The following is a 26,814-nucleotide window of genomic DNA, read 5'->3' as shown; positions in this document are numbered from 1 at the left end:
CTGCCCCAGACACACGCTCCTAGACACGGGATTCATTTAGCACTCTTCAGAAAAGGCTAAGTCGGACTGCTACCTCTGAAGCAGAAGGGCTCTAGCAAGTAGAAATGGCAAAATGGTGGCTCACCCCTCCTCCTCTCTTCTTCCCCCTTTCCCCTCCTCTCTTCTTCCCCCCGTTCCCCTCCTCTCTTCTTCCTTTCTCCTCTTTCTTCTCCTCCTCCTTTTTGTATTTCTTTCTTTCTTTCTTTTTTTTTTTTTTTTTTTTTTTTTTTGGTTTTTCGAGACAAGGTTTCTCTGTGTAGCCCTGGCTGTCCTGGAATTCACTCGGTAGACCAGGCTGGCCTCGAACTCAGAAATCCGCCTGCCTCTGCCTCCCAAGTGCTGGGATTAAAGGCGTGCACCACCACCGCCCGGCTTCTTATTTCTTCTTGAGGCAGCTCACATTGGCCTTGAACTCCTGATCCTCCGGCTTCCACCTCCAGAGTGCTGGGATCTTGGGCATGTACCACCATGAATGGCTTGTCTGGTGCTGGAGAATCAAACTCAGGAGTTGGTATTTGCTAGCTGATCTGTGTTCCCAGCCCTCTTCTTCCATTATGTACCCACCTATCTAGCTTTGAATGAATGCTTATGGCATGCCAGCCAGAGTTGACCTAGACCTTGGGTGTAGCAGAATGACTTAGGTCAACTTGCCCAGCCAGGAACTCATCACACTGTGGAAGATGGACTCAGAGTAATTGTGTGGGATCCCATTGCAATCACAATGACAAGAGACTCTCCTGGAGCTCCCTGCTGGCCTGGCAGGTATTGCATGACTTAAGCGTGGTCTTCCCCAGTTGTAACCTTGTGAGGTAAGACACCTTTACCATAGTCATGATGTGACACACTCGCCAAGGTTCCCAGACCTGGAACATGTACCTAAGGTTATGCAAGCCGTGGACCGCTGAAGTCAAGAGTCAAAGTCAGTGGGGATCTGCACTTGCACACTTAAGCCCATGGAGAAGGGGAAGGGGTCACTAAGCTGGGCCTGGAGGAAGAGGCTGGTACACCCAGAAGGTAGGAAAGGGTCTGTCAGTGAGGGGACGTGAGAGCTTTCCAGACGCCAGAAAAAAAATGAAAGCCAGGTCTTGCTGTAAAAGAGCAGGGGTGGAGAGATGGAAGAGCTTGAGAAGACCTGGGGTGCCAGAACAAGACAAGGTGGGCCTCTCAGGAGGCCGTGGGAGGAGCTAGAGATGCCAAAGTCTTAGCTAGAGACTCAGAGTGCTCAGGAAGTTGGCTTCCGGGAAGCCAAAGGGTGACTTGGAGAAGGCAGGAAGCTGAGAATTGCACCCCACCCCCACAGTGTTCTCTCTCACTCTCTTTTCTCCTTATTGTGGTGACAGTGATTCGGACTACAAAGGTAATACCCTGGGGGTAATGAGCCCCTGGGTATCAGGGCACCAGGACAGCCATGTGAGGTCATGCCTTGCCTTTGCTTACACCTTTCCCCAGTTCTCAAGGCCCAAGAGTGAAAAGAAATCCCTGTCACCTGGCCTTCAAGCCTCTATAACCCCTTCTTGGTCCTTCAGCACTGGTCCCTCAGCACATATCACTTACTCTCTACAACTCCATTCCATCCAGAGCCCCTGAAGCAAGTGCCCATCCTGCGTTTGCTTGTTTAGTGCCTCTGCACAGCATCTGCCCCCGGAGAACCTTCTCTGCATCCCTTGCCTAGATACCTCCTGCTCATGCCTCAAAGGCTCAAGGGCAGGGTGACCCCTCCCAAGTGCCCACACTCAAGGGCTTGTATACCTCTTCCTCTCTCTCTTCTTCCCACATTCTGCAGTGCTCAGCTGTGTGGAGGTTTCCTCCCAAGGGGACATAGATGGCACTTTGTACAAATGCTAGTCCCAGGGAGGATTGGGAATCTGACGTGAACCCCCTTCATTGGCTTAGCTACCTCCATCAGCATTGCTCTGGACTGTTTTATAAGCAGGTGCTACTAGAAGGCATTGCTTCAGGTTTGTCCTTTTCTCCTGTCCTTTCTTCATCACCATCATCATCATCATCGCCACCATCATCACCATCACCATCACCACCACCACCACTACCACCGTCAACCCCATTATCATTATTTTGAGACAATCTCATGGAGTCTAGACTGGCCTCAGACTCCCTGTGAAAGTAGCCAGTGACCTTGAACTTCTAATCTTCTCTAGTGCTGGGATTACAGGCATGTGCCGCTACTCTTTGTTTATTAGACGCTGGGTGTTGAAGTCAGGGGTTTGTGCATGCTAAGCAAGCATGCTGCCAGCTGAGCTATGCTGCTCATATCTCTTCTCAGGACTGCTTTAGGGACTTTTGATAACACACACACACACACACACACACACACACACACACACATGCTGCTGTCTACTCTGAAGTATGTAATTTTTAACTGCAAGACCTCAGGGTAGGACCTTGGCAGCTGCTATGCTGGGCTGTGTATCAGGACCCTCTCTCTGGTCCTCCACAGGGTTTTATCCAGGACACTGGTAACACAGCCTATATTAAAACCACCTATGTTTGGCATTGCTCAATCTCTCCATCTCCTATGTGGGAAAAGAGCCAAGGGCCTAAAGAGAGAGGAGGCTGATTGAGGTGTGGTTACCCATAACTCCTGTCTATTCATGCCAGTGATTTATTTGCCTGGGATCTGCGCTAAGACAAAAAGAACCTCTGCATTATTAATGACCATTGATCACAGCCTTCCAAAAAAGAGAGACTGAGAGAGATGGAGGCTCCAAGCCAATCACAAATGACAGACCAGGAGAGCAAGGGGTGGGGGGCGGGAGGGGAGGGCCAGGTGGGCAGAGAGTTTGGTGCAAATAGAAGGACAACGAAGGACACAGCGAGCAAGGCGTGGAATAGCTGCTGAGTTCTCGGTGTGCTGGTGTGCCAGATGTCAAACAGATGTGGGTGCTGGTGGGCGCTTCCGGATCTCCCTATGCACTGCCCTCCCAAGGAGATGAGAAGACACAACTTTTACCAGGGATGAAAAGTCTTGGTCACTTCATGATGCTGATAGAGTCAATTCATCAAGAACACATAACCAGTCTACTGGTGGATGCTGGTGATAATAGGCTCGAGAATATACAAACAGTAAGGAGACACGGTGGACAAGGACACGGAAGGCCAAGTCCACCAGAGCTGTGCGGAACCTGGTCAAGCAGGAATCTTTGCCCTCCCTGTCTTTGTACTCAGCCCCCCCCCCCTTTTTTTTTTCCTTTCTGGCTCTCTGCATCCGCAGCCCATACTAAACGCTGAATAAGGGAGCTGGCGGTCAGATCTGCTGCCCCAACTCTGGGATCACTCTGCTTGCCCAGCAGGAAACTGACTGTACCCATTCCACCTCTGGTGTGTGGCCCGGGATGCTTCCTACCTCCGGTCTGTCCTGAAAGGCTGCTTTCCCGGTGAGACTTCCTACCCTCCCTGCCCCCGTCCCCGCCTCCGACCACCCTGTCCACTCCCCACCTCCTCTCTTGTTTTATTTTCCTCCTGAAACATCTGTCATCTCATTAAGTGCATCGCATCCGCCCCAGTAGAACGTGAGCCCCAAGGGGCGGGGGTTGCACAATGGTTTTAAAACCCAGTGCATAGCCGGTGCAGATATAAAGCAGATCAATAAATACTTGCTAAATTAAAGGTAGGGGGCGGGAGATTCAGCTTGTGAGGAAACCGCGGATGGAGTCTAGGCACGGTCCACTTTCTCCGGACAGTCTGTTCCTTCCTACAGGTGGGCCTCCTCCATCCGCGTCCGAGGCGTCCTCCCACAGTGGGGTTGGGGCAGGGGCTCCGGGCCGGCCTCCCCTGCTGTGGGCGGGAGGCCGAGCAGGGAGCGAGCCCAGCGGGGGAGGAGCCGGGGAGCAGAGCACCGAGCAGCGGCGGGCGCGGGCAGGAGCGCGCGGAGCCCGAGCTGCAGGCGCGGAGGGCGGTGGCGCCCGAAGCTCAGCGGGGTCCTGGAGGAGGCCGGGCTGCAGCCCTCAGGGGTGCGGGACGCCTGCAGTGTTGGCCCGTACCTCTCGGCGGGGAGCCGGTAAGCGCGGGAGCTCGGGGCGTCGCAGCCTCGCCGGGCTGAGCCTACCCGGGCGGGTCCCGATGGGCCACCTGGAGTCCCGCCTCTGTGCGTCTCTCGGACGGGAGAGGAGCGCACCGAATGATGGTCCCAAAGGACCATCGGGGCCCGAAGGGAGCATCCCGGATCCTTGTCAAGAGCCCTGGGTCGTGGGGTGGGCCGAGGGATCCCCCAGGGGAGGCTTCGGGACCCTGGGAGAGTGTCCTCTGTGTCCTGCGCTCTGGGAAGATCCCACTGGGCAGGAGTTTCCCCCTCCCGCCCCCCCAGGCCCGAGGTGAGATATCCCCCCAGGTGGCCCCGGCGATGGCCTAGGGGAGCGGGGAGCCCTCTACCGGCCAGGTCTCGGGGTGACGCCTGTTCGGGAGGGGACTTGAAGGAGCGTCCAGTTTGGAGCTTGGGTTTGGAAAGGGCCCTGACTTGCTCGTGACCTTGGGCAGGTCACTGCTTCTCTCTGAGCCTCAGTGTGCACATCTTTCAAATGGAGAGGACGCTTCCCTTTCACTGTGGATTGGTGGGAATGGGTGAGAGGCCGTGGATGCCTTTTTATACGCGGTAAAGTTCTCTGCAAATCCGAGCTTCTCGAGCAACATTAGAACTGCGAAGCTCGGGGAGATTGGCTTTATTGCAAGTGGGAGGAAGGGAGACAAAATCTTGCCCAAAGTAACAGTACTTGTAAAATATACGATTCACCCCCCCACACACACACTTGTTGGGTTTGAGGACCCTCAGAGATGAAGCCCCTGATGCTCCCAGCTGGCTGCATTAACAAAGTAGCCCTGGCCACTTAGTTGCGGGAAAGCCTCAGCCTTCTCTGAGCATTGGCTACATCAACCGAGGATGATGACAACCACACTTCAGGTTTGCTTTGCAAAACCAAATGGAATCATCCCCTAGCATGACATCTGACCTCACACAGGAACTCAGCCTTCCTTGCCCCGGCTTTGCAGTAGTAACCTCAGAGCGAAACTTGCAGTGGTTCTCAACTTCTGGGTCCCGACCCCTTTGAGCCTCCACCAACCCTTTCACGACCTAACCGTCGCCTAAGATTTCGGAAAGCACAGCTATTTACATTATGATTTATAAAAGCAGCAAAATTATAATTATGAAGTAGCAACAAAAATTATTTTATGGTTGAGGGTCACCACGATATGAAGAACTGTGTTAAAGGAAGTTTGTATCGCAGGTCTGTGCTTTCCTCTCTCTGGATGCCAGTGACATTGGCTAGACTTTCCTATAAGGGGCCTTTTATGACAACCTCAAGCTGGCCACTTGGGCAGCTGGGCTTTGATCATTGATACTTCCCAGTGGTTTGCAGAAAATGGGCTTTATTCAAGAGACCAGGACTCCATTGGAGGCTGGAGGCTGGGCCAGTGGGTATACGTGGTAAGGTCCAGTGTCTCCCCTCTTCTCCACCCGATGTCAGGGCCAGGACTATAGAGATGCCTCCTTGTGCCTGCCAGCTCCCTGATAGAGTGGGTCTGCCGTGATCCCTTCTCTCTTTGGATGGATAACATTTCTTTTTGGCAAAGGTTATTGTGAACACAGACAGAAATATGTATCCTCTGAGGCTGGCATTCCCAGACCTGAGAGGGAGTCCTCCTTGTTGAGATGGTTCCCATCAGGCCTACAGAGTCCAAGGTCAGCAGCAGCACACAGGAAACCAGATCCAATTTAAGGTGCCCCCCCAAGCTCCCCCTCCACAATTAACACTGTGGCCACGCATTCCCTCTGAAACAGGATTCTTGGGCTCCTTTGACTAAACACTGTCTTTCCTCTTTGTTGGTTTTTTCAGGCTCATCTTTGTATGTATCAACTGGGTGCCCTGCTGTCCTGGGCCCTCCTCCCTGCTTACAGTATTCCCTCTCCCTGGGTGATCTCACCTTCCCCTGGGCTCTCCATACCACCTTTGTGCGCATGACCCACAGATGGATGTTACTGTCAGCCAGCCACTAGTCAGGCCCTGGGGATACAATGATGAGCTAGACGGAACTGTGTTGTGTGGGTACAGTAGGGATGTGGAGTGGAGAGACGGTCAGCAAACAGATAAGTGGAAAGCATCATGTTAAGTGCCAGAGTGATCTCAGGAGTGGCCCTGGACACGAGGAGAGCTGCTGTGTGTTGGTGGGTGAAGTGGTGTGCTGACTGGGGAGGCAGGTAGGAGCTGATGTGGAAACAGTGATGGTGTCATGGCAGACAGTGAGGGACTCATAGATCGTGGCAAGGCTTTGGATTTTATCTTGGATGATCAGGGGCCATTGGCGGGAGTATGATAAATGGAGTACAGAAACCAGGAGTGCTACCCCAGACCTATAATCCCAGCACTCGGGACGCAGAGGTGGGTGGGTTTCAATTTGAGGCTATCCTGGGCTATGAAATAAGACTCTGTGTCAAAGAGAGAGAGAGAGAGAGAGAGAGAGAGAGAGAGAGAGAGAGAGAGAGAGAGAACATGGGAAAAGGAAGACTGATATTTTTGTTGTTATTATTATTCCTACCATTATTATTTATTATGTAGGGAGTAAGGTCTGGGGGGCCAAACTCAGAGCCTGTGCATGCTAAGTCAACGTTCTAGCCAGGCCTGGACCCAATGCTGCTGATTTCTCCTGAGTGCTTTTGGGCCTTACAAACAGACTTATTCTAGATTAGCCACAAGTGGTGTAGTCTGGAGTAGGGAGGGGGTGATATTATCTTCAATGAGCTTCTAGCCATAGCAGGAGGAGACATAAATAAACTTGGAGCCAGGAGATTAAAGGAGAGAGATTTGGGGCCTAGGGTATAGTTCAGAGAGAGAGAGAGGGAGAGATCCCTAGTGCTGCATACAACTGGGCATGATGGTACATGATGGTACACATCTGTAATCCAGATGTATCAGGAGGTAGAGGCAGGAGTTCAAGGTCACTCCTACTTGAAAGCCAGCCTGTGCTACCTGTGACCCTGCAGAGAGTAGGTAGTATTTCACGCTGGTGGACCAGCAAAGAGCTTCCAGGAGGAAGTGGCTTCTATAGCAGAGACATTGTGTGTCCAGACAGACAGAACAGTCCAAAGTAAGTCCCAAATATGTGGAAAGAGGAAACAGAACCTGGAAGGGTGTAAGTTACCTGGGCTGTTGAGACCAAGGCTCTCGACAGTGCCATAGACTCATGGGGGCCTCAGCATCCTCCTTTTTATGATATAGCTGGTTAAATGCCGGGGGTGGGGGTGGGGGGGTGGCTGGAAAGATGGCTCAGTGGTTAAGAGCACTGACTGCTCTTCCAGAAGTCCTGAGTTCAATTCCCAGCAACCACATGGTGGCTCACAACCATCTGTAATGGGATCTGATGATCTCGTCTGCTGTGTCTGAAGAGACACAATGGTATACTCATATACATAAAATAAATAAATCTTTTATAAAAATGCCAGAGGGAAGCAGCAAAAAGAACTCTTAGTTTGGGTGCTGGGTTAGGGGCTCAGCTACAGAGTTCTTGCCTCATGTGCATGAAACCCTGGGTTCCACCCCAATCCAAAAAGCATCAAGAGGGGCTGACAGGATGGCTCAGTGGGCATTGCTGCCAAGCCTGTTGACCTGACCTGAGTTTGATCCCTAGGATCACCATGGTGGAAGGAGAGAAGGGATACCACAAGCTGTCCTCTGACCAAAACAAAACAAAAACAATACATTGAAGTAAGAAGTTGGTCCTAGTGGTACATACCTGTAAACCTGTCACTCAGGAGGCAGAGCATGAGGGTGTCCAGTCTGAGGCCAACCTGGGCTATATCTTATCTGGGGCATGCTCATCTGGCTTGCACAAGGCCCGGGGTTTGGTTAGCAATATGGCGGCCAGCCAAGTCATAGTTTGGGTGAGAGGACTTGACTGACTGACTGAATTAATTAATTTCTTTGGTTAGCTAGTTGGTTGGTTGGTTAGTTTTTTGAAGACATGATTTCCTGCGTAGCCCTGGATGTTCTGGAATTCTCTCTGTAGACCAGGCTGGCCTCGAACTCACAGAGCCCCACCTGCCTTTGCCTCTGCCGGGATTAAAGGTGTGCACCACCACCACACTTTGACTGAGTTTTGAGGTACTGTAGGGGCATCAGATAGACTCACCACAAGGCATTTGGATTACTAGAGATGAGGGAGCAGGTCTAAGAAGGGTAGAATCGTCTGTATTCTTTCATGCATTCTTTGAGTAAATTTTTATTGATCGTCTGTATCAACTCTAAAATGTTTAGCTATGAACAAAGTCAAGTCCCCGTTCTAGTAATGGCCTTTCTTGTGGGGAGAAGAAAGAGGCAGAAGCTCTGCATTGCAGAATGAGGCGGGCACTGCGTTAGGGACAGACTGACATACACAGGGAAGAAAGGACATCTCAGTGACGGGGAGGTTGAACAGGGAGTCCTGGAGGTGGCTGGGGAAGGACACTGGGCTCCACCACCCATGTGTCATTCCCTTCCAGAATTTCAGTCTAGCAAGGACACAGTAAGTCAGCAACCGAGGACAGTCGAAGAGGCCAAATGTAATCCTCCATCAGAAACTTAGTACGGAGAGCAGGCGTGATCAGTTCTACTTTGGGCTCTAGGGAAACCTCCAGAAAGCCTTCTTTGGAGTGGGTGGGTAAGAGGGACTGCTGTACAAGCAAGGAGACCTGAGTTCAAGTTCCCAGCACCCATGTGACAAAAGCCATACATGGCTGTGTAACCTGTAACCCCAGCCCTGGGGAGCAGAGACAGGCAGATCCTGGGAGCTCACAGGTCAGACAGCCATAACTTAAGTGGTGACCTTGGAAGACCCTATCTCAAGGGAATGAGGCTGAGACTGTTTGGGGAGGACACCCTGTGTCCTCATTTGGCTGGTACACACACGTACACATACATGGACCACACACTCGTTATATACATACAGTAAAGATTTTAAATAATAATAAAAGAAAGGCATTCTGGGTAGCAGGAGTGACCTATGGAGACAGAGAAGCAAAAGAACCACTGTTTTTCCAAGTACAGGTCTCAGCCAAGAGGCGGGGCTTCGATGAGTCCACATAAGGGAGGGGAAGAAGTCAGTCCAAGTGGTCTTTGCAACGAGCTAAATGGCAGGAAGTGAAAGGGATTTAGGGTGACTACCGGCAAGTGTTCTGCAAGCTTCAGTCCTGTGCCTCAAAGCCACTCTCAGAGTAGAGTCTCGGGGTGACAGCAGGTTGTCTCTCGCCGTTGCTTTTCATGGCTCCTGACATGTACCCTATCATCCTCTCAGGACATCCCAGGCACAGAAACTGTTTCTAGACATCATTTTAAGTCTCCTAAGATCAGTGTCAGTTACAGGTCCCTCATACCTTCCAGAGTTATTGAGTGGGGGTAGGATCAACAAGGCTAAGTGACTTATCCAAGATCACAGAGTTAGTAAATGGAGCTGGGAAGCAAGCAGTCTATCTGATTCCACAGGTTACCTCACGTGTACCTGCCAGCAGGAAAACCAGATGGTAGCTAGTGGGTTTGGATTCTTTAAAAACACCACGATTGCTGGGCGGTGGTGGCACACGCCTTTAATCCCAGCACTTGGGAGGCAGAGGCAGGCGGATTTCTGAGTTTGAGGCCAGCCTGGTCTACAGAGTGAGTTCCAGGACAGCCAAGGCTAAGAGAGAAACCCTGTCTCGAAAAACCAAAAAAAAAAAAAAAAAAAAAACCCAAAAACAAACAAACAAACAAACAAAAAACACACCACGATTCCCTGTTTGGTTTCCAGGAAATATATCTCTGTTGTTATTGCCTTGTTTACCCATGTTGGAGAAAGCAACTTCTCTTCAAAGAGAAGAGTGGGCTCAATCCATGAGTGCTCTCTAGAGATCCAGATGTGTAGCATCTGGGGGTGAGGAGAGGAGGCAGGTTATTATGCTCCAGGCCAAGGAGTGCAGTTCAAAAGGCCTGTATGGCTGGCCTGACCGTGTTATCAGATTTGCTGTCGATGGAAGAGGTCTTGGGGGTGGGGTGGGAGGCATGAAAACAACAGAAGCATATGTCACCAGCAGGGCAGGACTTCCCCTGAGTGTGCCCTTCATCTCAGGGGTCTGGAGACTTGGTCTTCACCTGTAATTCACTGGGTGGCTTGGTGAAGCGTTTCACATTTTCTGAGTCTGTCTCCTTATCAGCACTGCTGGAGGAGCTGGACTCATTGGTTCCTAAAATCCCTTCCCACTCTGACACCTCAGTCTGTTGTGTGCACCCCGCTCTACCCCCTCTCCTTCCCCTTCACACACTGTTTGGTGTGAGCCGTACAGCCTGGTTCCAGCGGCCTCACCTGCAGCAAGCCAAGGTGGCTATCAGGCCCTCTCCAGGCACAGCCAAGTGTGAGACATGTCCCCCTTTCCTCTGGGATCTGCCAAGTACTGAACAAAGATGTTAACCATCTACCTACGGGCCTGGTGGGAGAAGGGACTGCCAGGAGAACATACTGGAACTCAGCAGGAATAAAGCTCCTTCCCTCTATTTTCCTCTCCCCACTCCTTCCCTTTTCTCCTTTTTCTTAGACAAAGGTCTTGCTATGTAGCCCAGGTTGGCTTCAAACTGCCTCAGCCTCCCAAATGCCAGAATGAGCCACCAGGCTTAACTAAGGTGTCCTGCATGTTTGCAGGCCTGCACCCAACAAATCTTTGTGGGACGAGAAAGGAAACTTGGACAGGCTTTCATGTCTTTGGAGCCAGGCAAAACCAAATCCCGGTGCTAAAATTTCGTCCTAGTTCTGAATGTGCTTCTGAGCTACAGTTTCCTCCCCTGGGATACAGTAGAAAGGACTGTGATTGGACACAATGAGTGTCTATAGGAGATGTTTAACACAATGTCTGGCAAGCTCTTTTTTAGGCTGGCCACCCACGTGGCCTCCCTGGCTGCCCTATTCCCCTGGCCAGAAATGCAGTTCTCAGAAGACAAAATTCCCAAAGTGACCCCTAGGGGGCGATAGCACCTTGTTTGCAATTTCTTGTTCTGGGGCTGCACTGTCCAGCCTTTGGCGTCTGGGGTGGGGGTAGGGGAAAGGGGTGTGTGTGTGCGTGTGCGTGTGCATGTGCATCTACGTCTGTGTCTGCGTCTGTGTCAGTATGTATGTGTCTGTCTGTGTCTGTGTCTGTGTCTATATCTGTATGATGTGTCTGTGTGTGTCTGTCTCTGTGTATGTACCTGTGTGTGTCTGTGTATCTGTGTGTCTGTGTGTCTCTGTATCTGTGTGTGCGTGTGTGTCTCTGTATATCTGTGTGTGTGTCTGTGTTTGTGTGTATCTGTGTATGTCTCTGTGTGTATGTGTCTGTGCATGTGTGTCTGGGTGTGTCTGGGTGTGTCTGGGTGTGTCTGGGTGTCTGGGTGTGTGTTGTGTGTGTGTGTGGGTGTGTGTTTCTGTGTGTGTGTCTCTCTGTGTGTGTCTCTGTGTGTATGTGTCTCTCTCTGTGTGTAGGGGTCTGTGTGTGTCTGCCTGTCTGTGTATAGGATCTCACTGTGTTGCCTAGGTTAGCCTGAAACTCTGTTTTCAGCCTGACAAGTGCTGGGATTCCAGGTGTGTGTCAGTGTTTTTAGGCTTAAGTCATGTCTCCATGTCTACATCTCAAGTGCTCAGTGACCTCAATAATGACTTCTAGAGTCTCCAACTCCAGCTCTCAATCTAGCTGTGCCAGGCATGGCCTCGAGAGACTCATTTCTCATTCTGTCTCTCCTGTAAACAGTGCACTGATCCAGCCTCAGGGACAGCACTAGGGGCAGGTAGAGGGGCTTTAAGATCTCACTGCCCACTTTCCCACATGTACAGTGGCAAAGGCTCTTGCTTCTAGGCCTCTGGTTGGCTTGTTTGCAGTGGCCTTTGGCCTGTTGAGGGCTCCTAACAACCCAGAGAAGAGCAAACCTGAACTCCCAAACTGGTTCAAAGGCCCTGAAAACAGGTCTCTCCTGTATGTGACATTTTATCGATCTTCAACCATCAGCGATGGCCCTATCTCTGTGTCACCCCAGGCAGGCCACACGAGAGAAGCACTTGAGGAATTTTTAGAAATTACAGTGTCTCTCCCAGAGGGTGAGGCACAGACAACTGTGGGTGTTGGTTCGTTTTAGGTCTTGGCTTGGCATCTATCTCCCTTTACCCACTGCACCCTGCTAGATTCAGAACTTAGACCTTTGAAAAGCAAGAGCCAGTGAGCTACATCTCCAGCACCCTGCTTTCTTTTCTTTTCTTTTCTTTTCTTTTCTTTTCTTTTCTTTTCTTTTCTTTTTCCTCTTGAATCAGCGTCTCCCTCAGTTGCCCAGACTGGCCTGAAACTCACTCTGCCATTCAGGCGAACCTTGAAAATTTTCAATCTCCTGGCCTCAGCCTCCTGAGTCGCTGGGGCTACACGCCTGTGTTTCCAGGTCTAGTCACTTAGGTTTTACAGAAGTTCCCTAGGTTTTACTCCTCAGGGCGAGTCTCTAATTTGGTCCAAGATTATCTTTTTGAAGTTTGAGACCTGAGCATCAAATAAGGAACTGACTTAAGAGTTACATAGAGTTAGTGGCAGAGCCAAGCAAAAGCCCTAGGACCTCTGCCTCTGCCTCTGCCAGACCCTGTTCTTCAAGCCATCTGCCATCTGCTTGGTATCTGACGTGGACACTTAAAGGTTAATTTTTATTGTGTGTCAGTGTGAGAGTCCATGCACATGAATACAGTTGCCCCAGGTACAGAAGTATCAAAGCCCTGGAGCTCCTGTTATGAGCAGTTGTGAGTTGCCTAACATGGATGCTGGGAACTCAACTTGAGTCCTCAACAAAAGCAGCGAAGGCTCTTAACCACTGAGCCATCTCTACAGGCCCCTAAGATAAACTCTTGTCAGTCATAAGGGGAATAAAACCTAGCCCCTGTCCTCGAGGAATTCATGCGGAGATAGAGATGGGCCCTCGGGGGAGGACACCTGGGCTGCCTAGGGCAGGCAGACTAGGAAAGACATCTCAAGTATGCAGTAGTCCTGTCCAGAAGGGTGCCCAGGACTGAGACAACCAGAGGGCAGAAAAGATGACACTTTGCAAGCACAGGAGAACAAGGAAGAGATAGAGGCTTAGAGGGGGAGATAGCCCTACCACAAAAGCAGGCAGATGTGTGTTGCTGAAGTATGAAGATGCCAGCAGGCTGAGTCAGACCTTGTTAGAGGCAGAAAGACTGTTCATAGCGGGGCCCTTAAACCAAGGAGCAGCGAAAGTGCCGTGGAAGCCCCAGGGGGATTTTAGGGGAGTGACGATGTAACAGGTAATTAGCTGAAAATAATAAGATTCTGGAGAGGTAGGTGATCTCAGAGTTCAAGGGCAGACTGGTATAGATAGACAGTTCAGGCCAGCCTGGGCCTACATAGTGAGACCTGGTCTCAAAAAAAAAAAATTGTTTCTAAGTTATGTGACTATAACCTCTCCCTTCCGCTCCCCTTTTTGTGATGATGTAAGATGATATAATGGCTAAGTGAGGAGGAGCCAGGTGAATGTCACAGGTACCAGTGTAGTGTTAAGTGACAGCCATATATGGGGCATCAGAACAGAGTGCCGTGAGAGCAAACAGTGGTCCCAGTGGAGACAGCCCCCGGGTGACTAATGGGCAAGAAGTGAGCACACACACATGTGCTGTGTGGCTATGCCAAGCAAGGGATGAGTCACCTCTGGGCCAGTCTAAACAGGACTGTTCGCGCTGCTCAAATGGGGTACAACTTATAACTTAGAAATTGTTTTTTTTTTTTCTAGAACTTTCCATGTCATACTTTGAACCAGAGTTGACTCTGGGTAAGGAAAGGGTGAAAAGATAACCAGGGGGCCACAGTGGCTACACTGATGGAGCATTAGTTAGACACCCCAAATAGTCCGTTCATATGCAGCCACAAGCTATATGATACTGGGCTGCGATTATCTGTCTTTATTTTATTTTTTCTTTTATTATTTATTAATTAATTTATTTTTATTTACATCCCAAACACTGCCCCCTGCCTCCTGGTGTCCTCCTCCTCCCAGACTTCCTCACCCCCCCTTCTCCTCTGAGAGGGTGGGGAGCCCTGGGTATCCCCCAACTCTGGTGCATCAAGTCTCTGCAGGATTAGGTGTAAAGTCTCCCACTAAGGTCAAACAAGGCAGCCCTGTTGGAAAACTGATTTCATAGTCAGGCTACAGCTTTAGGGACAGTCCCCATTACAGTTGTTGGGGAGCCACGTGGAGGAGATGTTGCCCATGTCAGCACTTGACTGGCTGAGGCAGGAAGATCAACATGGGTTAATCTGAGGCTAGCCTAGCAAGGCAAAGTCTCAAAACAAAGCAAAAGTCATACTGGATCCTGTCCTTAACGAGGGGATTATTTTGCAGGTTGGCTATGCAGTGAATATGAGACCCTCTTAGGATACAAGACACTGGATCTTTTGTTGTTGTTATTTTCTGTGACAAGGTCTCACTATGTAGCCTTGGCTATCCTGGAACTCACTATGTAGACCAGGCTGGCCTTGAACTCACAAAGATCCACCTGCCTCTACGTCCTGAGTGCTGGATTCAAAGGCACGTACCAGTATACCCAGCTAAGACACTGTGTCTTAAAGGAAGGAAGGAAGAAGGAAGGAAGGAAGGAAGGAGGAAAAGAAGGAAGGAAGGAAGGAACAAAGAAACAAAAAGAGAGAAGAAAAAAGGTGTTTACCTTCTACATTTTCCAGATTTTTTTTTTTTTTTGAGACAGGGTCTTTCTACAGAGCCATAGTTTCTTGTAACTCACTGTGTAGACCAGGCTAACCTCAAAAATCACAGAAATCTGCCTGCTTCTACTTCCTGAAAGCTAAGACTAAAAGTCTGTGCTACCCCATGTGTCTTAGTTAGGGTTTTATTGCTGTGAACAGACACACCATGACCAAGGCAACTCTTATAAGAACAACATTTAATTGGGGCTGGATTACAGGTTCAGAGATTCAGTCCATTATCATCAAGGCAGGAACATGGCAGCATCCAGGCAGGCATGGTGCAGGAGGAGCTGAGAGTTTACATCTTCATCTGAAGGCTGCTAGCAGAAGACTCACTTCCATGCAGCTAAAATGAGGGTTTTAAAGCCCACACCCACAGTGACACACCTACTCCAACAAGGCCACACCTCCTAATAGTGCCACTCCCTGGGCTGAGCACATACAAACCATCACACCATGCCTGACTTTTTTTTTTTTTCCAGATTTTTATTCTTTAATTATGTCTCTGTGTGTGTGTCTCTCTGTGTGTGCATATGAGTGCCTGTGTGTCTGTGCGTGTGCCTACATGAGTGCAGGTGCCTGAGGAAGCCAGAACTGTCAGATCCTCTGGAGCTGGCGTCACAGTCATGAGCTGTGGTCCACAGTAGAGTCCTCTGCCCAGCAGCAAGTTCTCCGAACTACTGAGTCATCCCTCCAGCCCCACTTTCCAGCTTTTATAATTTCAGTGGTTGAACCTTGAAACTGATTTATTTGTACCTCAAGATACTAATTAAAGCTTAAAATTAGCACTAATGTGTACACACACCACACACACACACACACACACACACACACACACACACACACTGCCATACGCCATGGGAGGATTTTTCTGTCTGTATCACATACATGACATTTAACCCTCGTTTCATCTCTAGGAAGCGTGCATAATACCTTGATTTTCTGGTAGAGAAGGGCTCCGACTGTGGGCAGTCCCTCACAGGATAGAGAGTGGAATCAGATGACAGCTGTGGATGCCTTTTGTAAAATGGAAAGTGCTCTGATTTGTGGAGAGCTATTCCCCTACCCAGGGCTCACTCATCCATACAACACAGCTCCTACAGAGAATGCAGACATGAATTCCTCTGTGGGGGATTTATTCTACTGCAACAAATCTTTGATCAGAAAGCCCTGGAATTTTTTTTTCCCCTCTGAAAGGCTGAGGCTGGCTTCTGCAGAGCCATTAGTCCGCTTTGTTTTTGGTAAGTTTTATGACTCAGTTAAAGACTCTTCAGAAAGAAGAAGGGACTGATCTTCCCCCAAGCCCAGAGCAGGAAGCTTAGGTTGAGGGGTTGGGAGAGAACCCCTGCTATGTGCCAGTTAGTTTCTCTGCCAAGGGTGTCCTGACTTTGTTGAAACCACGGGAGGATTCTGGGAGGAAAGTAGTGGTGCTCTAATTGACAAATGAAGAGGGCCCGGGAGGAAAAGAGACTTGCTTCCTGCTCCACAAGGGAGTTGTTTGGTGGGAAGAACTGAAAAGCTGTCTTGTGTGACTTTTCAGGGCCAGCTGGGTCCTTTTGACTCAGCTGAGAGAAGATTGAGCTGGCAAGTGAAGGTTCCTGTTAAGAGGTCACTCAGACATCCAAGGATGGGGCCCCTTGCTTACAGGCAGTGCAGTGCTTGCTCTCTCTCTCTCTCTTTCTCTCTGTTTCCCTCTCCCTCTCCCTCTCCCTCTCCCTCTCTCTCTCAGCTTTTTTCTCTGTTGACTCTTCTTTCCTTCATACCTTTTTATTTTGTTTACGAATATATCATTCCCTACAAAGTACTGTGTGTATATACATACATGTGTCGTGTGTGTATGTATATATGTATATGTGTGTGTGCAGACTGAAGAATAAAAGGGCTTTAGGTACAGCACAGGTGGTGGAATGCCCAGCTACCACACACAGAGACCTGGGTTTGATCTCCAGCACTGTGTACGCAGGGGTTGCGTCCCTCACTTGTAATCCTAGCATTTTGGAGGTGAGGGCAGGAAGGATCAGAGGTTCAAGGTCATCCTTAGCTACATATCAAGTTCAAGATCAGATGAAACTATGTGAGATTAATAGAGAGAAAGAACAGAGCCCATACATCCACCACCGTATTTTCAAATTAAACATCAGGGCTGTGGAGACGGCTCACTGACGAAGTGTTTCAATGGCCAGAAGCCTCACACACAAAGAAGCCTGACCTGGCTGGTTATGCTTCTAATCTCAGTGCTGGGAAATCAGAGACTGGGAGACCCCCTGGGGTTCTCTGGCTAGCTATTCTACATGACTTGGTAAGTTCCAGGCCAGGAGACAATGTCAGAGAGAGAGAGAGAGGCAGAGAGAGAGAAGGGGGGGGGTAGATGGAGTAGATATGACCTGAGAAATGACACTGTAGGTTCACCTCTGGCTCCCATGCCTGTACATACAGGAAATAGATCTGGAGATGTATGAGCCTAGTGGTAGGCGGCTTGTGTAGCATGCATGACCACATTGGTTCAGTTCTCAGCACACTGTCCGCATATGCACACCACACACACACACACACACACACACACACACACACACACACAAATAAAATGAAATGAAAAACAGATCACTATCCGGTTCTGTGGTGGGGTGTGCAGGTCCTGCCATTGAGGGACAGACAGTTCATTAGTTTCTGGTGGTTTGCTCTTGCCTTTGGGCCACCCACAGCAATCACGTTCCATCAGCTCAAGAACACAAATGTTTCTCTGTCTGTCAGTGGAGCACATACAGGAACGGGAGCGGAACCCTCGTGTGGTCCTCACATGGTTCATGTCCTGAGACAATGCAAATTCTGTGCTACGGGCACTTGTACCGTCTCGCCTGCTCACAGGCTAATTTGATCGGATTAAAAATTGTAGCTGGGCAGTGGTGGCACCCACCTTTAATCCCGGCACGCTGGAGGCAGAGGCAGGTAAGTCTCTGTGAGTTGGAGGCCAGCCTAGTCTACAAAATGAGTTTTAGGACAGCCAGGGCTACATAGAGAAACCCTGTCTCAAAAAAAAAAAAAAAAAAAAAGTTCTCTCACCTCCTGGGTGAGAACAGAATGGAATGGTCATCTTTATTTATGGTTCTATCTTGTTATTTGAGGTGTTACTGAGAAAGGCAGCTATTTGTGGATCTGTAGTCCACGCCTCTAAAGGTAAGGATTAGGGACAAGTCTAACTCCGATCAGGAAGCCTCTAAAATGATGTCACTTCCTTGACAGTGCAAGTCCCTGACCAGGGCCATCTACTTTGTCCCTGTCCCTTTTCCCAAGATGTCACCAGGGGCTTGTCCTCCCATCAGCCTCTCAGCCTTCCCAGCCCAGGACTCCTCCTGCAGGGAGGTGGCTGGGATGTCTGAAGCCACTTGAGTGTGTGGGGCAGGCACACCAGCCTGCCGTGGGACAGAACAGTAGCAAGCCCACCTTAGGCTGTCTGCAGGCAAGAAACTTCCTAAGGATCCAGTCTGACTTCATGTCTTCTGTGTGAGCCATAGGAAAGGGAAGGCAGCTGCAGACTTGTAATGGAGCCCTGGGGCAGGAGAAAGTAGGAGGGGGCAGGAGGGGGCAGGAGGGGGCAGGAGGGGGCAGGAGAGTTGTTCTGTTATTTATTACCCCTGGGGCCATACCTATGCCTTGAGGCTTTTCTTCCTGAGTTGCAAAATTTGAACAAAGGTAGAGATTTGGAGAGTTCTGGACTCCGTTCTTCTACCTCCGGCTGGGTGACATCACCTCTCTGAATACCCACTGGCCAATTCCTTAAGTTGGAGAATATGTCACCGACTGGACAGGTTTGGTGACTGGGCTGGCTCAGTGCCTGTAACACAGCAAGAACGCCATCAATAGCAACAATAAAGGGCTGGGTGTGCCTTTAATCCAGCACGCTGTGCGCTGGGCACCTCCAACTTTCCCTGTATTCTCAGCTGCTGACACTTGACACTTGCACGTCTGGCCTGCTCTCAGGCCAATTTGATGGGATTAAAAATTGTAGATTTCATGACTCAGTTAAAGACTCTTCAAGCCGGGCGGTGGTTTCGCACACCTCTAATCCCAGCACTTGGGAGGCAGAGGCAGGCGGATTTCTGAGTTCGAGGCCAGCCTGGTCTACAGAGTCAGTTCCAGGACAGCCTGGGCTATACAGAGAAACCCTGTCTCGAAAAACCAAAAAAAAAAAAAAAAAAAAAAAAAAAAAAAAAAGACTCTTCAGAAAGAAGGGACTGAAGCTGGGTGATCTCTGTTAAGTTTAGGTCGGCTTGGTCTATTTTATGAGTTCTAGGCCAGCCAGGGCTACACAGTGAGACCCTGTCTCAAAATAATAGTAGTAATAATAATAATAATAATAATAATAATAATGTCTTTTATTTTAGGGCTATATTTTAGAGTCTTTCTTTCTTTCTTTCTTCCTTCCTTCCTTCCTTCCTTCCTTCCTTCCTTGATGATAGGTTCTCATATAACCTAGGCTGATTTCTTCTTCCCTTGTTTCCTCTCTCTCTCCCTCCCCATTCCCTCTTTCCCTCCCTCTCTTCTTCCCTCCCTCTATCCCTTTTTCCTTCCTTTCTTCCTTACTTTCTTGGAAGTAGGGCTTCATATAACCTAGGTTGACCTCAAACTTGAAATATGACTGAGGCTGGCTTTGAACACCTAATCTTCCTACCTCCACCTGCAAAAGAGCTGGGAATATAAGTATGTGCTACCACTGCCCGGATGTTGTTTTGGTTTTTGAGACAGGATCTCACTATGTAGTCCTGACTATGCTGGGACTCACTGTGTAGACTACTCACACATGTCAGAACACATAAAAACATGCAGTAGCTCTTACAGTGAGATGGGAGATGAAAACAGGCTGGGGAATGGAGAGATGGCTCAGTGGTTAAGAGCACCGACTGCTCTTCCAGAGGCCCTGAGTTCAATTCCCAGCAAACACATGGTGGCTCACAACCATCTGTAATGGGATCTGATGCCCTCTTCTGGTGTGTCTGAAGACAGCTACAGTGTGTGTGTGTGTGTGTGTGTGTGTGTGTGTGTGTGTAAAACAAAAACAAATAAAAAGTAAACTTTCAAAACAAACCAGCTAATCCATGGGAGGCCAAAATCTAGTTCCCATTTATGAAGTTCGATTCTTTTTTTTTTTTTTTTTTTTCCTGGAGGTGAATTTCTATCATGAAAAATGTTCAAGAATTTAAAATTTAGCAGTTAACTTCTCTACTTAGTAAGAAATGTTTTGTTGTCAGGCTTTTTGCTGTTGCTATTTTTTTTTCTTTTTGAGATAGGTTCTTACTATGTAACCTGGAACTTTATGTTACCAAGTTGGCCTCTAACTTACAGAAAGCCACCTTGTCTCTGCCTCCTGAGTGCTGGGATTAAAGGCATGTGCCTATTCGTGGCTTGCTGTAGGCTTTGTCTTGTTTTAAGAATCATTCAGAACCAAACATAAAAATCTTCACTCCCAGAATTCAGAAAGTGGAGTCAGGAGGATCAGGAGTCCAAAGTCACCCTAGACAGGAGAGTAAATTTAAGGCCAACTTGGGCTACATGAGACTGTTTTAATTTAAAAAAAAAAAAAATACCACTGTCTCCTTCCTCCTTCACCCACAAATCACTTGTGCTGACTCTGGGAAATTTGGAAAGTTCCAATGAATGGAAGTCCTTCACCCTGAACTGTCAGACAGTGTGTGACAATATGGGGCTCTTTCTGGAAGCTTTTGTTTCCCCAGGCCTGGTTTGGTTTGGCTTAGCTGCCATGGCTGCATGGAGAGGCAGTCTCTGATTCAGTTTACAGTGTTGACTTCATGTGCTAGGAACACAACCGTGATACTTCCAAAAGCTAAGACACTCTGTCCCCTCTGGGAATTGTGTGGGTGGGGCACATCACCATTGGAACGTTCTTGATCTCAGAAACTCAAGCACCAGGATTCACAGGACCGGGGGCAGCTAAAGGAGTACCGTTTGCATCTTACCACCAAAGCTTTCAGAATCCTCCTTCTAGATTCTAACTACTTTTTTTTTTTTCCTTTTTCTTTCTCAAGCTTCTGAACTTCTCATTCAGAAGCCTCAGAGCTTCTGAACACATCTCCATCTCAGTGAACCAGTGATGACCCATTTGTTTTGCTTTCTTCTAGATCATGCATTCTTTGAGTCTTGGTAATGGGGATGTTTTGTCTGGTCAGACACAAAGCCGTCCGTGGGACAGAACCAACGCTCAGCACTCATGACGTGTTGGCAGCATCCTGGGAAAAGAGAGCTGCTGGTGGCGCACCTCTGAATCAGCTGGTTCTTTTTCTCTTTGGTTTTAAAAGCTCTATGGAAGTGACCTGATATCCAGAATCTTCTCCAAGTATGAGCAGGATAATGTTGAAGTTTTGGTTAAATACGCTGACGTCTTATGTTTTGAAAAGCACTAGAATGTCAAAGGCAAGAACCCCAGAACCCTGCCCATCCTTCTGTGAGACCTTAGGAATTATCTAACAAATCGATCATGTGTCCACTGGGCTGGACCATCTGCTGGGAGAAGTTCCAGAACCCCAAGATGCCTTGAGGTTCATCTGCTTCCAGAAGCAGCTAGCAATGGTCTTGATGTTCTTTCCTGTCCTCGTCTTGAGGTCTTTTTGCTGTGTTCCGACGTCCTGAAGTGTGGCCTTCACAATTGTGAAGCTGAAGGATGACTTTGCTCTTCCGATGGGACTACAGTGGAGGATCGAGCCGTGTGTGTAGAAGTCTGTGGGAAGAAAGAAACACTGAGCATGTCTCTGCCAAACCAATCCCTAGAAGGCCTTCCTCTGGAGGCCTCCAACAGATCCCTGAATGCTACAGCAGCTTGGGACCCAGAGGTCCTGCAGGCGCTCAGAATCTCCCTCGTGATAGTCCTTTCCATCATCACACTGGCCACTGTTCTCTCCAATGCCTTCGTGCTTACCACCATCCTGCTCACCAAAAAGCTCCACACCCCGGCCAACTATCTCATTGGCTCCTTGGCCACCACTGACCTCCTGGTTTCTATCTTGGTCATGCCCATCAGCATAGCCTACACCACCAGCCGCACCTGGAACTTTGGCCAAATCCTGTGTGACATCTGGGTGTCTTCTGACATCACGTGCTGCACGGCCTCTATCCTGCATCTCTGTGTCATTGCTCTGGACAGATACTGGGCCATCACTGACGCCCTGGAGTACAGCAAGCGCCGGACCGCAGGCCACGCAGCAGCCATGATTGCGGCCGTCTGGGCCATCTCTATCTGTATCTCCATCCCTCCGCTCTTCTGGCGGCAGGCCACTGCTCATGAGGAGATGTCTGACTGCCTGGTGAACACATCTCAGATTTCTTACACCATCTACTCGACCTGTGGGGCCTTCTACATCCCATCCATCTTACTCATTATCCTGTATGGCCGCATATACGTTGCTGCGCGGAGTCGAATCCAGAACCCACCCTCCCTGTACGGTAAGCGCTTTACCACAGCACAACTCATCACCGGCTCCGCAGGCTCTTCACTTTGCTCGCTCAACCCCAGCTTCCACGAGAGCCACACACACACAGTCGGCTCCCCTCTCTTTTTTAACCAGGTGAAAATCAAGCTTGCTGATAGCATCCTAGAGCGCAAAAGGATCTCTGCAGCCCGAGAAAGGAAAGCCACTAAGACCTTGGGCATCATTCTGGGGGCCTTTATCATCTGCTGGCTGCCTTTCTTTGTGGTATCATTGGTCCTCCCCATCTGCAGAGACTCCTGCTGGATCCACCCGGCCCTCTTTGACTTCTTCACGTGGCTAGGTTATTTAAACTCTCTCATTAACCCCGTCATCTACACTGTGTTCAATGAAGACTTTCGACAAGCGTTTCAAAAAGTGATCCATTACCGGAAGACCTCTTAGTCGGATTTCAGGGTGACTCTTGTTTATCTGTTATGTCCTGTAACCCCGCTGGGGTTGCCTTTTTAAAATTACTGTCATTTCTCTGAGACCTGGGTTGATTTGTGCTATCTTGGGGTCTTGGATTAAATCAATAGATTTGTTCTGTGCCAGCGTCTTCTAGACTTCTGAACCACCTAAAACTAGGCCATTGTGTTGTATAAAGGGGGACGGGACTGAAGACAACATCCTTTAACATAATATCCTTGTGATTCTCTGGATTGGAAGAAATAGAAACTGTAGGACCAAGCTGAGGAACTGTCTTATTTTCTAGCAGGCTCGGAGGGAAGGCCTTCTGGTCTACCTGGGATTTTACAGAGGGATTTGGAGAATGGTTGTGATTATTGACTTGAATTAAAAGAGAATTTGGCGTTAGAATGGAGGGGGCTGTCATCTCCTGTAGTGCATTGATTAGAAAATAACACCCAGGAATTGTTTCCACTGGGTCCTGGTTGTCCATAAGGAAAGTGGCACTGGTGACCCAGAATAGATGGAGAGAAATTCAGAAGGTGGCAGCAAAAGAGAGATATACTTGGGACCAGATTAGCTACTCTGCAACCTCCATTCTTCCCCCTGTCTCTATTATGTAATATTCTGAAGTTAAAACCCACCATCCTGCTGCCCAAGAAGACTGACCAGTATCAGATACACCAAGCTTTGAATGGGACACCTCATTCTGCCTGTTCTGATTTTTTTTATTTTTCTGGATTATTCTTTTTTTTTTTTACAACCCTTTGCACAGTAAAGCATAAAATGTCACTGGCTACCACTTGAGAGCTTTGAGCAAATTATAAAAGAAGTTCAAATGCCAAAAGCCTTCCAGGCTTGTCCGGACTAGAACAAAAGTCAGCAATCATTATTATCCAAACAGCTTTTTGAGATATAGTTTACATGCGTCATGCAATTAAAGGGGTTGGGGGGTGTACCTCAGCACTGCATAGCTTACGAAAGGTTTGATCAGAGCATGGAAAACATCCTTAACAACACCTGGGTGTAACGGCGCATGCCTGTGATCACAGCACTCAAGCAGAGGTAAGGAGGGTCGCCTTGAGGTTGAAGCCAGCCTGGACCACATAGAAAGATCTCATTTTAAAGAAGCAGGGAGTGCTGGACAGTGGTGGCGCACGCCTTTAATCTCAGTACTTGGAAGCAGACACAGGCAAATCTATGAGTTCGAGGCCAGCCTTGCCTACACAGTGAGTTCCAGGGTGTGGTGTTCCTGGTCTACAGAAGACAGCTGGGGCAGGGTGGCATATACCTGTTAATTTTTCAATTCTAGCACTCAGGAGACAGAGGTAGGCAGATCTCCGTGAATTCTGGAATAGCCTGGTCTACTCAGTGAGTTTCGGGACAGCCAGAGCTACATAGGAAGACTCTGTCTCAGAGCAAAAGAAATAAAGGACACACAAGAACACCCACTTTCACTCCCCACCCCTCCCACATAAAGAAACTTTGTTCTCCTCAACTATCCTCTGCCTTGCTGAATACATATATTTACTTTCTGTCCTGTAAAAAAAAAAAAAATTTTTTTTTTTTGAGACAGGGTTTCTCTGTGTATTCCTGGCTGGCCTGGAACTCACTCTGTAGACCAGGCTGGCCTAGAAATCATAGAGAGCTGCCTGCCTCTGCCTCTCAAGGTCTAAAGGTGTGTGCCACCATCACCCGGCTTTTTAAAAAATATTTATTTATTTATTTATTTATTTATGTGTTTATTTATGTATGTATTTATGTATTTATTTATTTATGTATGTATTTATGTATTTATTTATGTGTGTCTGCGCACACAAACTACAGGGCATGTGTAGAGATCAGAGAACAAGTTGTGGGAGCCAGTTTTCTCCTTCCACCATATGGGTCCTGGGGATGGTATTTAGGTGGTTTCAGGCTTTGTCGAAAGCCCCTTGACCCACAGAGCCATCTCAACTGCCCTGTCTGGGAGACTTTTTGTGCTGGACTTTTCATGTAAAGTAGAATCCCGCTGCTTGTTGACACATGCCTGTGACCCCAACTCTCAGAAAGCTTAGAGAGGGGGATCCCTGTACCTTTGAGGTTGAGCTGGGCTACATTGCATTATAAGGCTAGTCAAGGCTACACAGCAAGACCATGTCTCAAACAAAACAGAATATCCAGGCATGGTGCATGCCTTCAATCCGTGTATGCTAGAAACAGAGGCCGGTGGATCTCTGTGAGTTTGAGGCCAACTTGGTCTGTAAAGTGAGTGTGTTCTAGGCCAGCCAAGGCTACAAGGTCAGACCCTGTCACAAAACAGCTTGGAGGCTGGCTTCTTTTAATTGTTTAATGTTTTCATAGTTCATCCAATTCGCGACAAATGTTCATCCATTGAAGGACATTTGAGCTGCTTCCATTTAGCACAAATGAGGTTATGAAAACCCAAGCCCACGTTTTGGTGCAGTATGTATGTACCCTATGTGTGTGCAGGGCTCGTGGAGGTCAGAAGAGGCATCAGACCCCCTGGAACTGGGATTACAGACAACTCTGAGCTGCCTTGTAGGTGCTGGGAACTGAACCCAAGTCTTTTGGAAGAATAGTAAGTATTCTTAACCTGGGAGTCAACTCTTCAAACGCCAGTATTAGACTTTTGAAGCAGGTCTCCTCCCTACACGGCTTAGGCTGGACTTGAACTTGAGATCCTCATGCCTCAGTCTTCCTAGTGCTGGTATTACAAGCCAGCATGCCACACCTGGCTCCTGGCTTTATGTTTTCATTAAACTTGCTTCTAGTGATTACACTTACACATAAGTCCTTGCTTATTGCCTGTCCTTCCTCTTCGGTGTCGGCTTGAAGGTAATGCTCATATTTGCTGTATTCTGCCTTTGTTTACTAGTATGCCACAGGGCCTGGTGTATAGTAGGTGTTCAATAAATACATGTTTGAATGAGTGAATGACTGATGTAGAAATGGAATCCTGTTTCCAAATGCCTTCTGCTCAAAGTCTTGTCTTCAAATTTTTGAGAGATGGTGACTGCATCTGCTTAGGGATCTCACCTCGTATGAGAATTGGTTATCAAGGAGAACTAGGTCAAATGGGAGGGTCATAGCTCAGCTGGGATGGCTGGCAAGGAAGGTAATCAACCAATCAGCCCAAGTGTCTCCAAGGGGGTCAATTTGTGTCTGGTGACTTAGCTTGTCCTACCCAGCCTCCAGGCAGCCCTCTCTTCCTCCAGCAGTCACCCACACTGTGAAAGTTAAAAGGTCAGCCACAGTAGAGGAGAGGTGTGCTGGTCTTTGTGTTTTTCAAAGCAGGATGTCATCTATCCCAGGCTAGCTGCCTTTTGGTATTGTCTGGAGAAGCTAACGAAGTCTGGCCAGCTAACCCACACTCTATATTGATTCTAGGCCTAGCCAGGGATATATCTTGAGACCTTGTCTCAAAAAATAAAATAAAATAAAATAAAATAAAATAAAATAAAATAAAATAAAATAATTTGGATGTGGTGGTGCACGACTTTAGTCTCAGCTCTTGGGAGACAGCGCCAGGTGGATCTCTGTGAGTTCAAGGCCAGACTGGTCTACAGAACAAGTACCAGGACAGTCAGGGCTATACAAAGAAAACAGGTCTCAATAATAATAATAATAATAATAATAATAATAATAATAATAATAGCCAGGCAGTGGTGGTACACGCCTTTAATCCCACCACTTGGGAGGCAGAGGCAGGTGGATTTCTGAGTTTGAGGCCAGCCTGGTCTACAGAGTGAGTTCCAGGACAGCCAGGGCTACACAGAGAAATCCTGTCTCAAAAAAAACAAAAATAAATAAATAAATAAATAAATAAATAATATACATTTAGGCTTGGAAATGTAGTTTGGGAGGCTGAGGCAGGATGGTTTCAAGTCAAGGCCAGCCTGAACAACATAATGAGATTCTGCTGCAAAAGATTAAGTTAAAAATCAACTTGAGGTGGTGCCGGAGAGTTAGCCCAGTTAATAGAGTGACTATGAAAAACTCTGGCTTTGCTCCCTAGATTGCACAAACCGAACACAGTGACACACATGTGATCCTAGCAATAGGGAAGTAGAAGCAGGAAGACAGGAGTTTAAGGTCACTCTGGGCTACATAGCAAGTTTGAGGCCAGCCTGGGGTACAAGAGATCATTTGATTGATTGATTGATTGAT

At 48.4% G+C, this 26,814-nt stretch overlaps 1 protein-coding gene across 1 annotated transcript; it reads left to right on the top strand.

The window, feature by feature from the left end:
* The first annotated feature begins 3,906 nt into the window (after positions 1-3,906).
* On the top strand, positions 3,907-25,994 carry Htr1d (5-hydroxytryptamine receptor 1D). The gene is made up of 2 exons (XM_034503068.2): positions 3,907-4,054; positions 20,896-25,994. Exon 2 carries the CDS (start codon positions 21,517-21,519, stop codon positions 22,639-22,641), a length of 1,125 nt encoding a protein of 374 aa, XP_034358959.1. The 5' UTR covers positions 3,907-4,054; positions 20,896-21,516; the 3' UTR covers positions 22,642-25,994.
* Positions 25,995-26,814: the final 820 nt, after the last annotated feature.

This window comes from Arvicanthis niloticus, chromosome 5 (assembly GCF_011762505.2).
Source record: "Arvicanthis niloticus isolate mArvNil1 chromosome 5, mArvNil1.pat.X, whole genome shotgun sequence".
Classification (NCBI taxonomy): domain Eukaryota; kingdom Metazoa; phylum Chordata; class Mammalia; order Rodentia; family Muridae; genus Arvicanthis; species Arvicanthis niloticus.
Note: the sequence above shows the minus strand (reverse complement) of the source record. Positions and strands in the feature narration are given on the sequence as shown.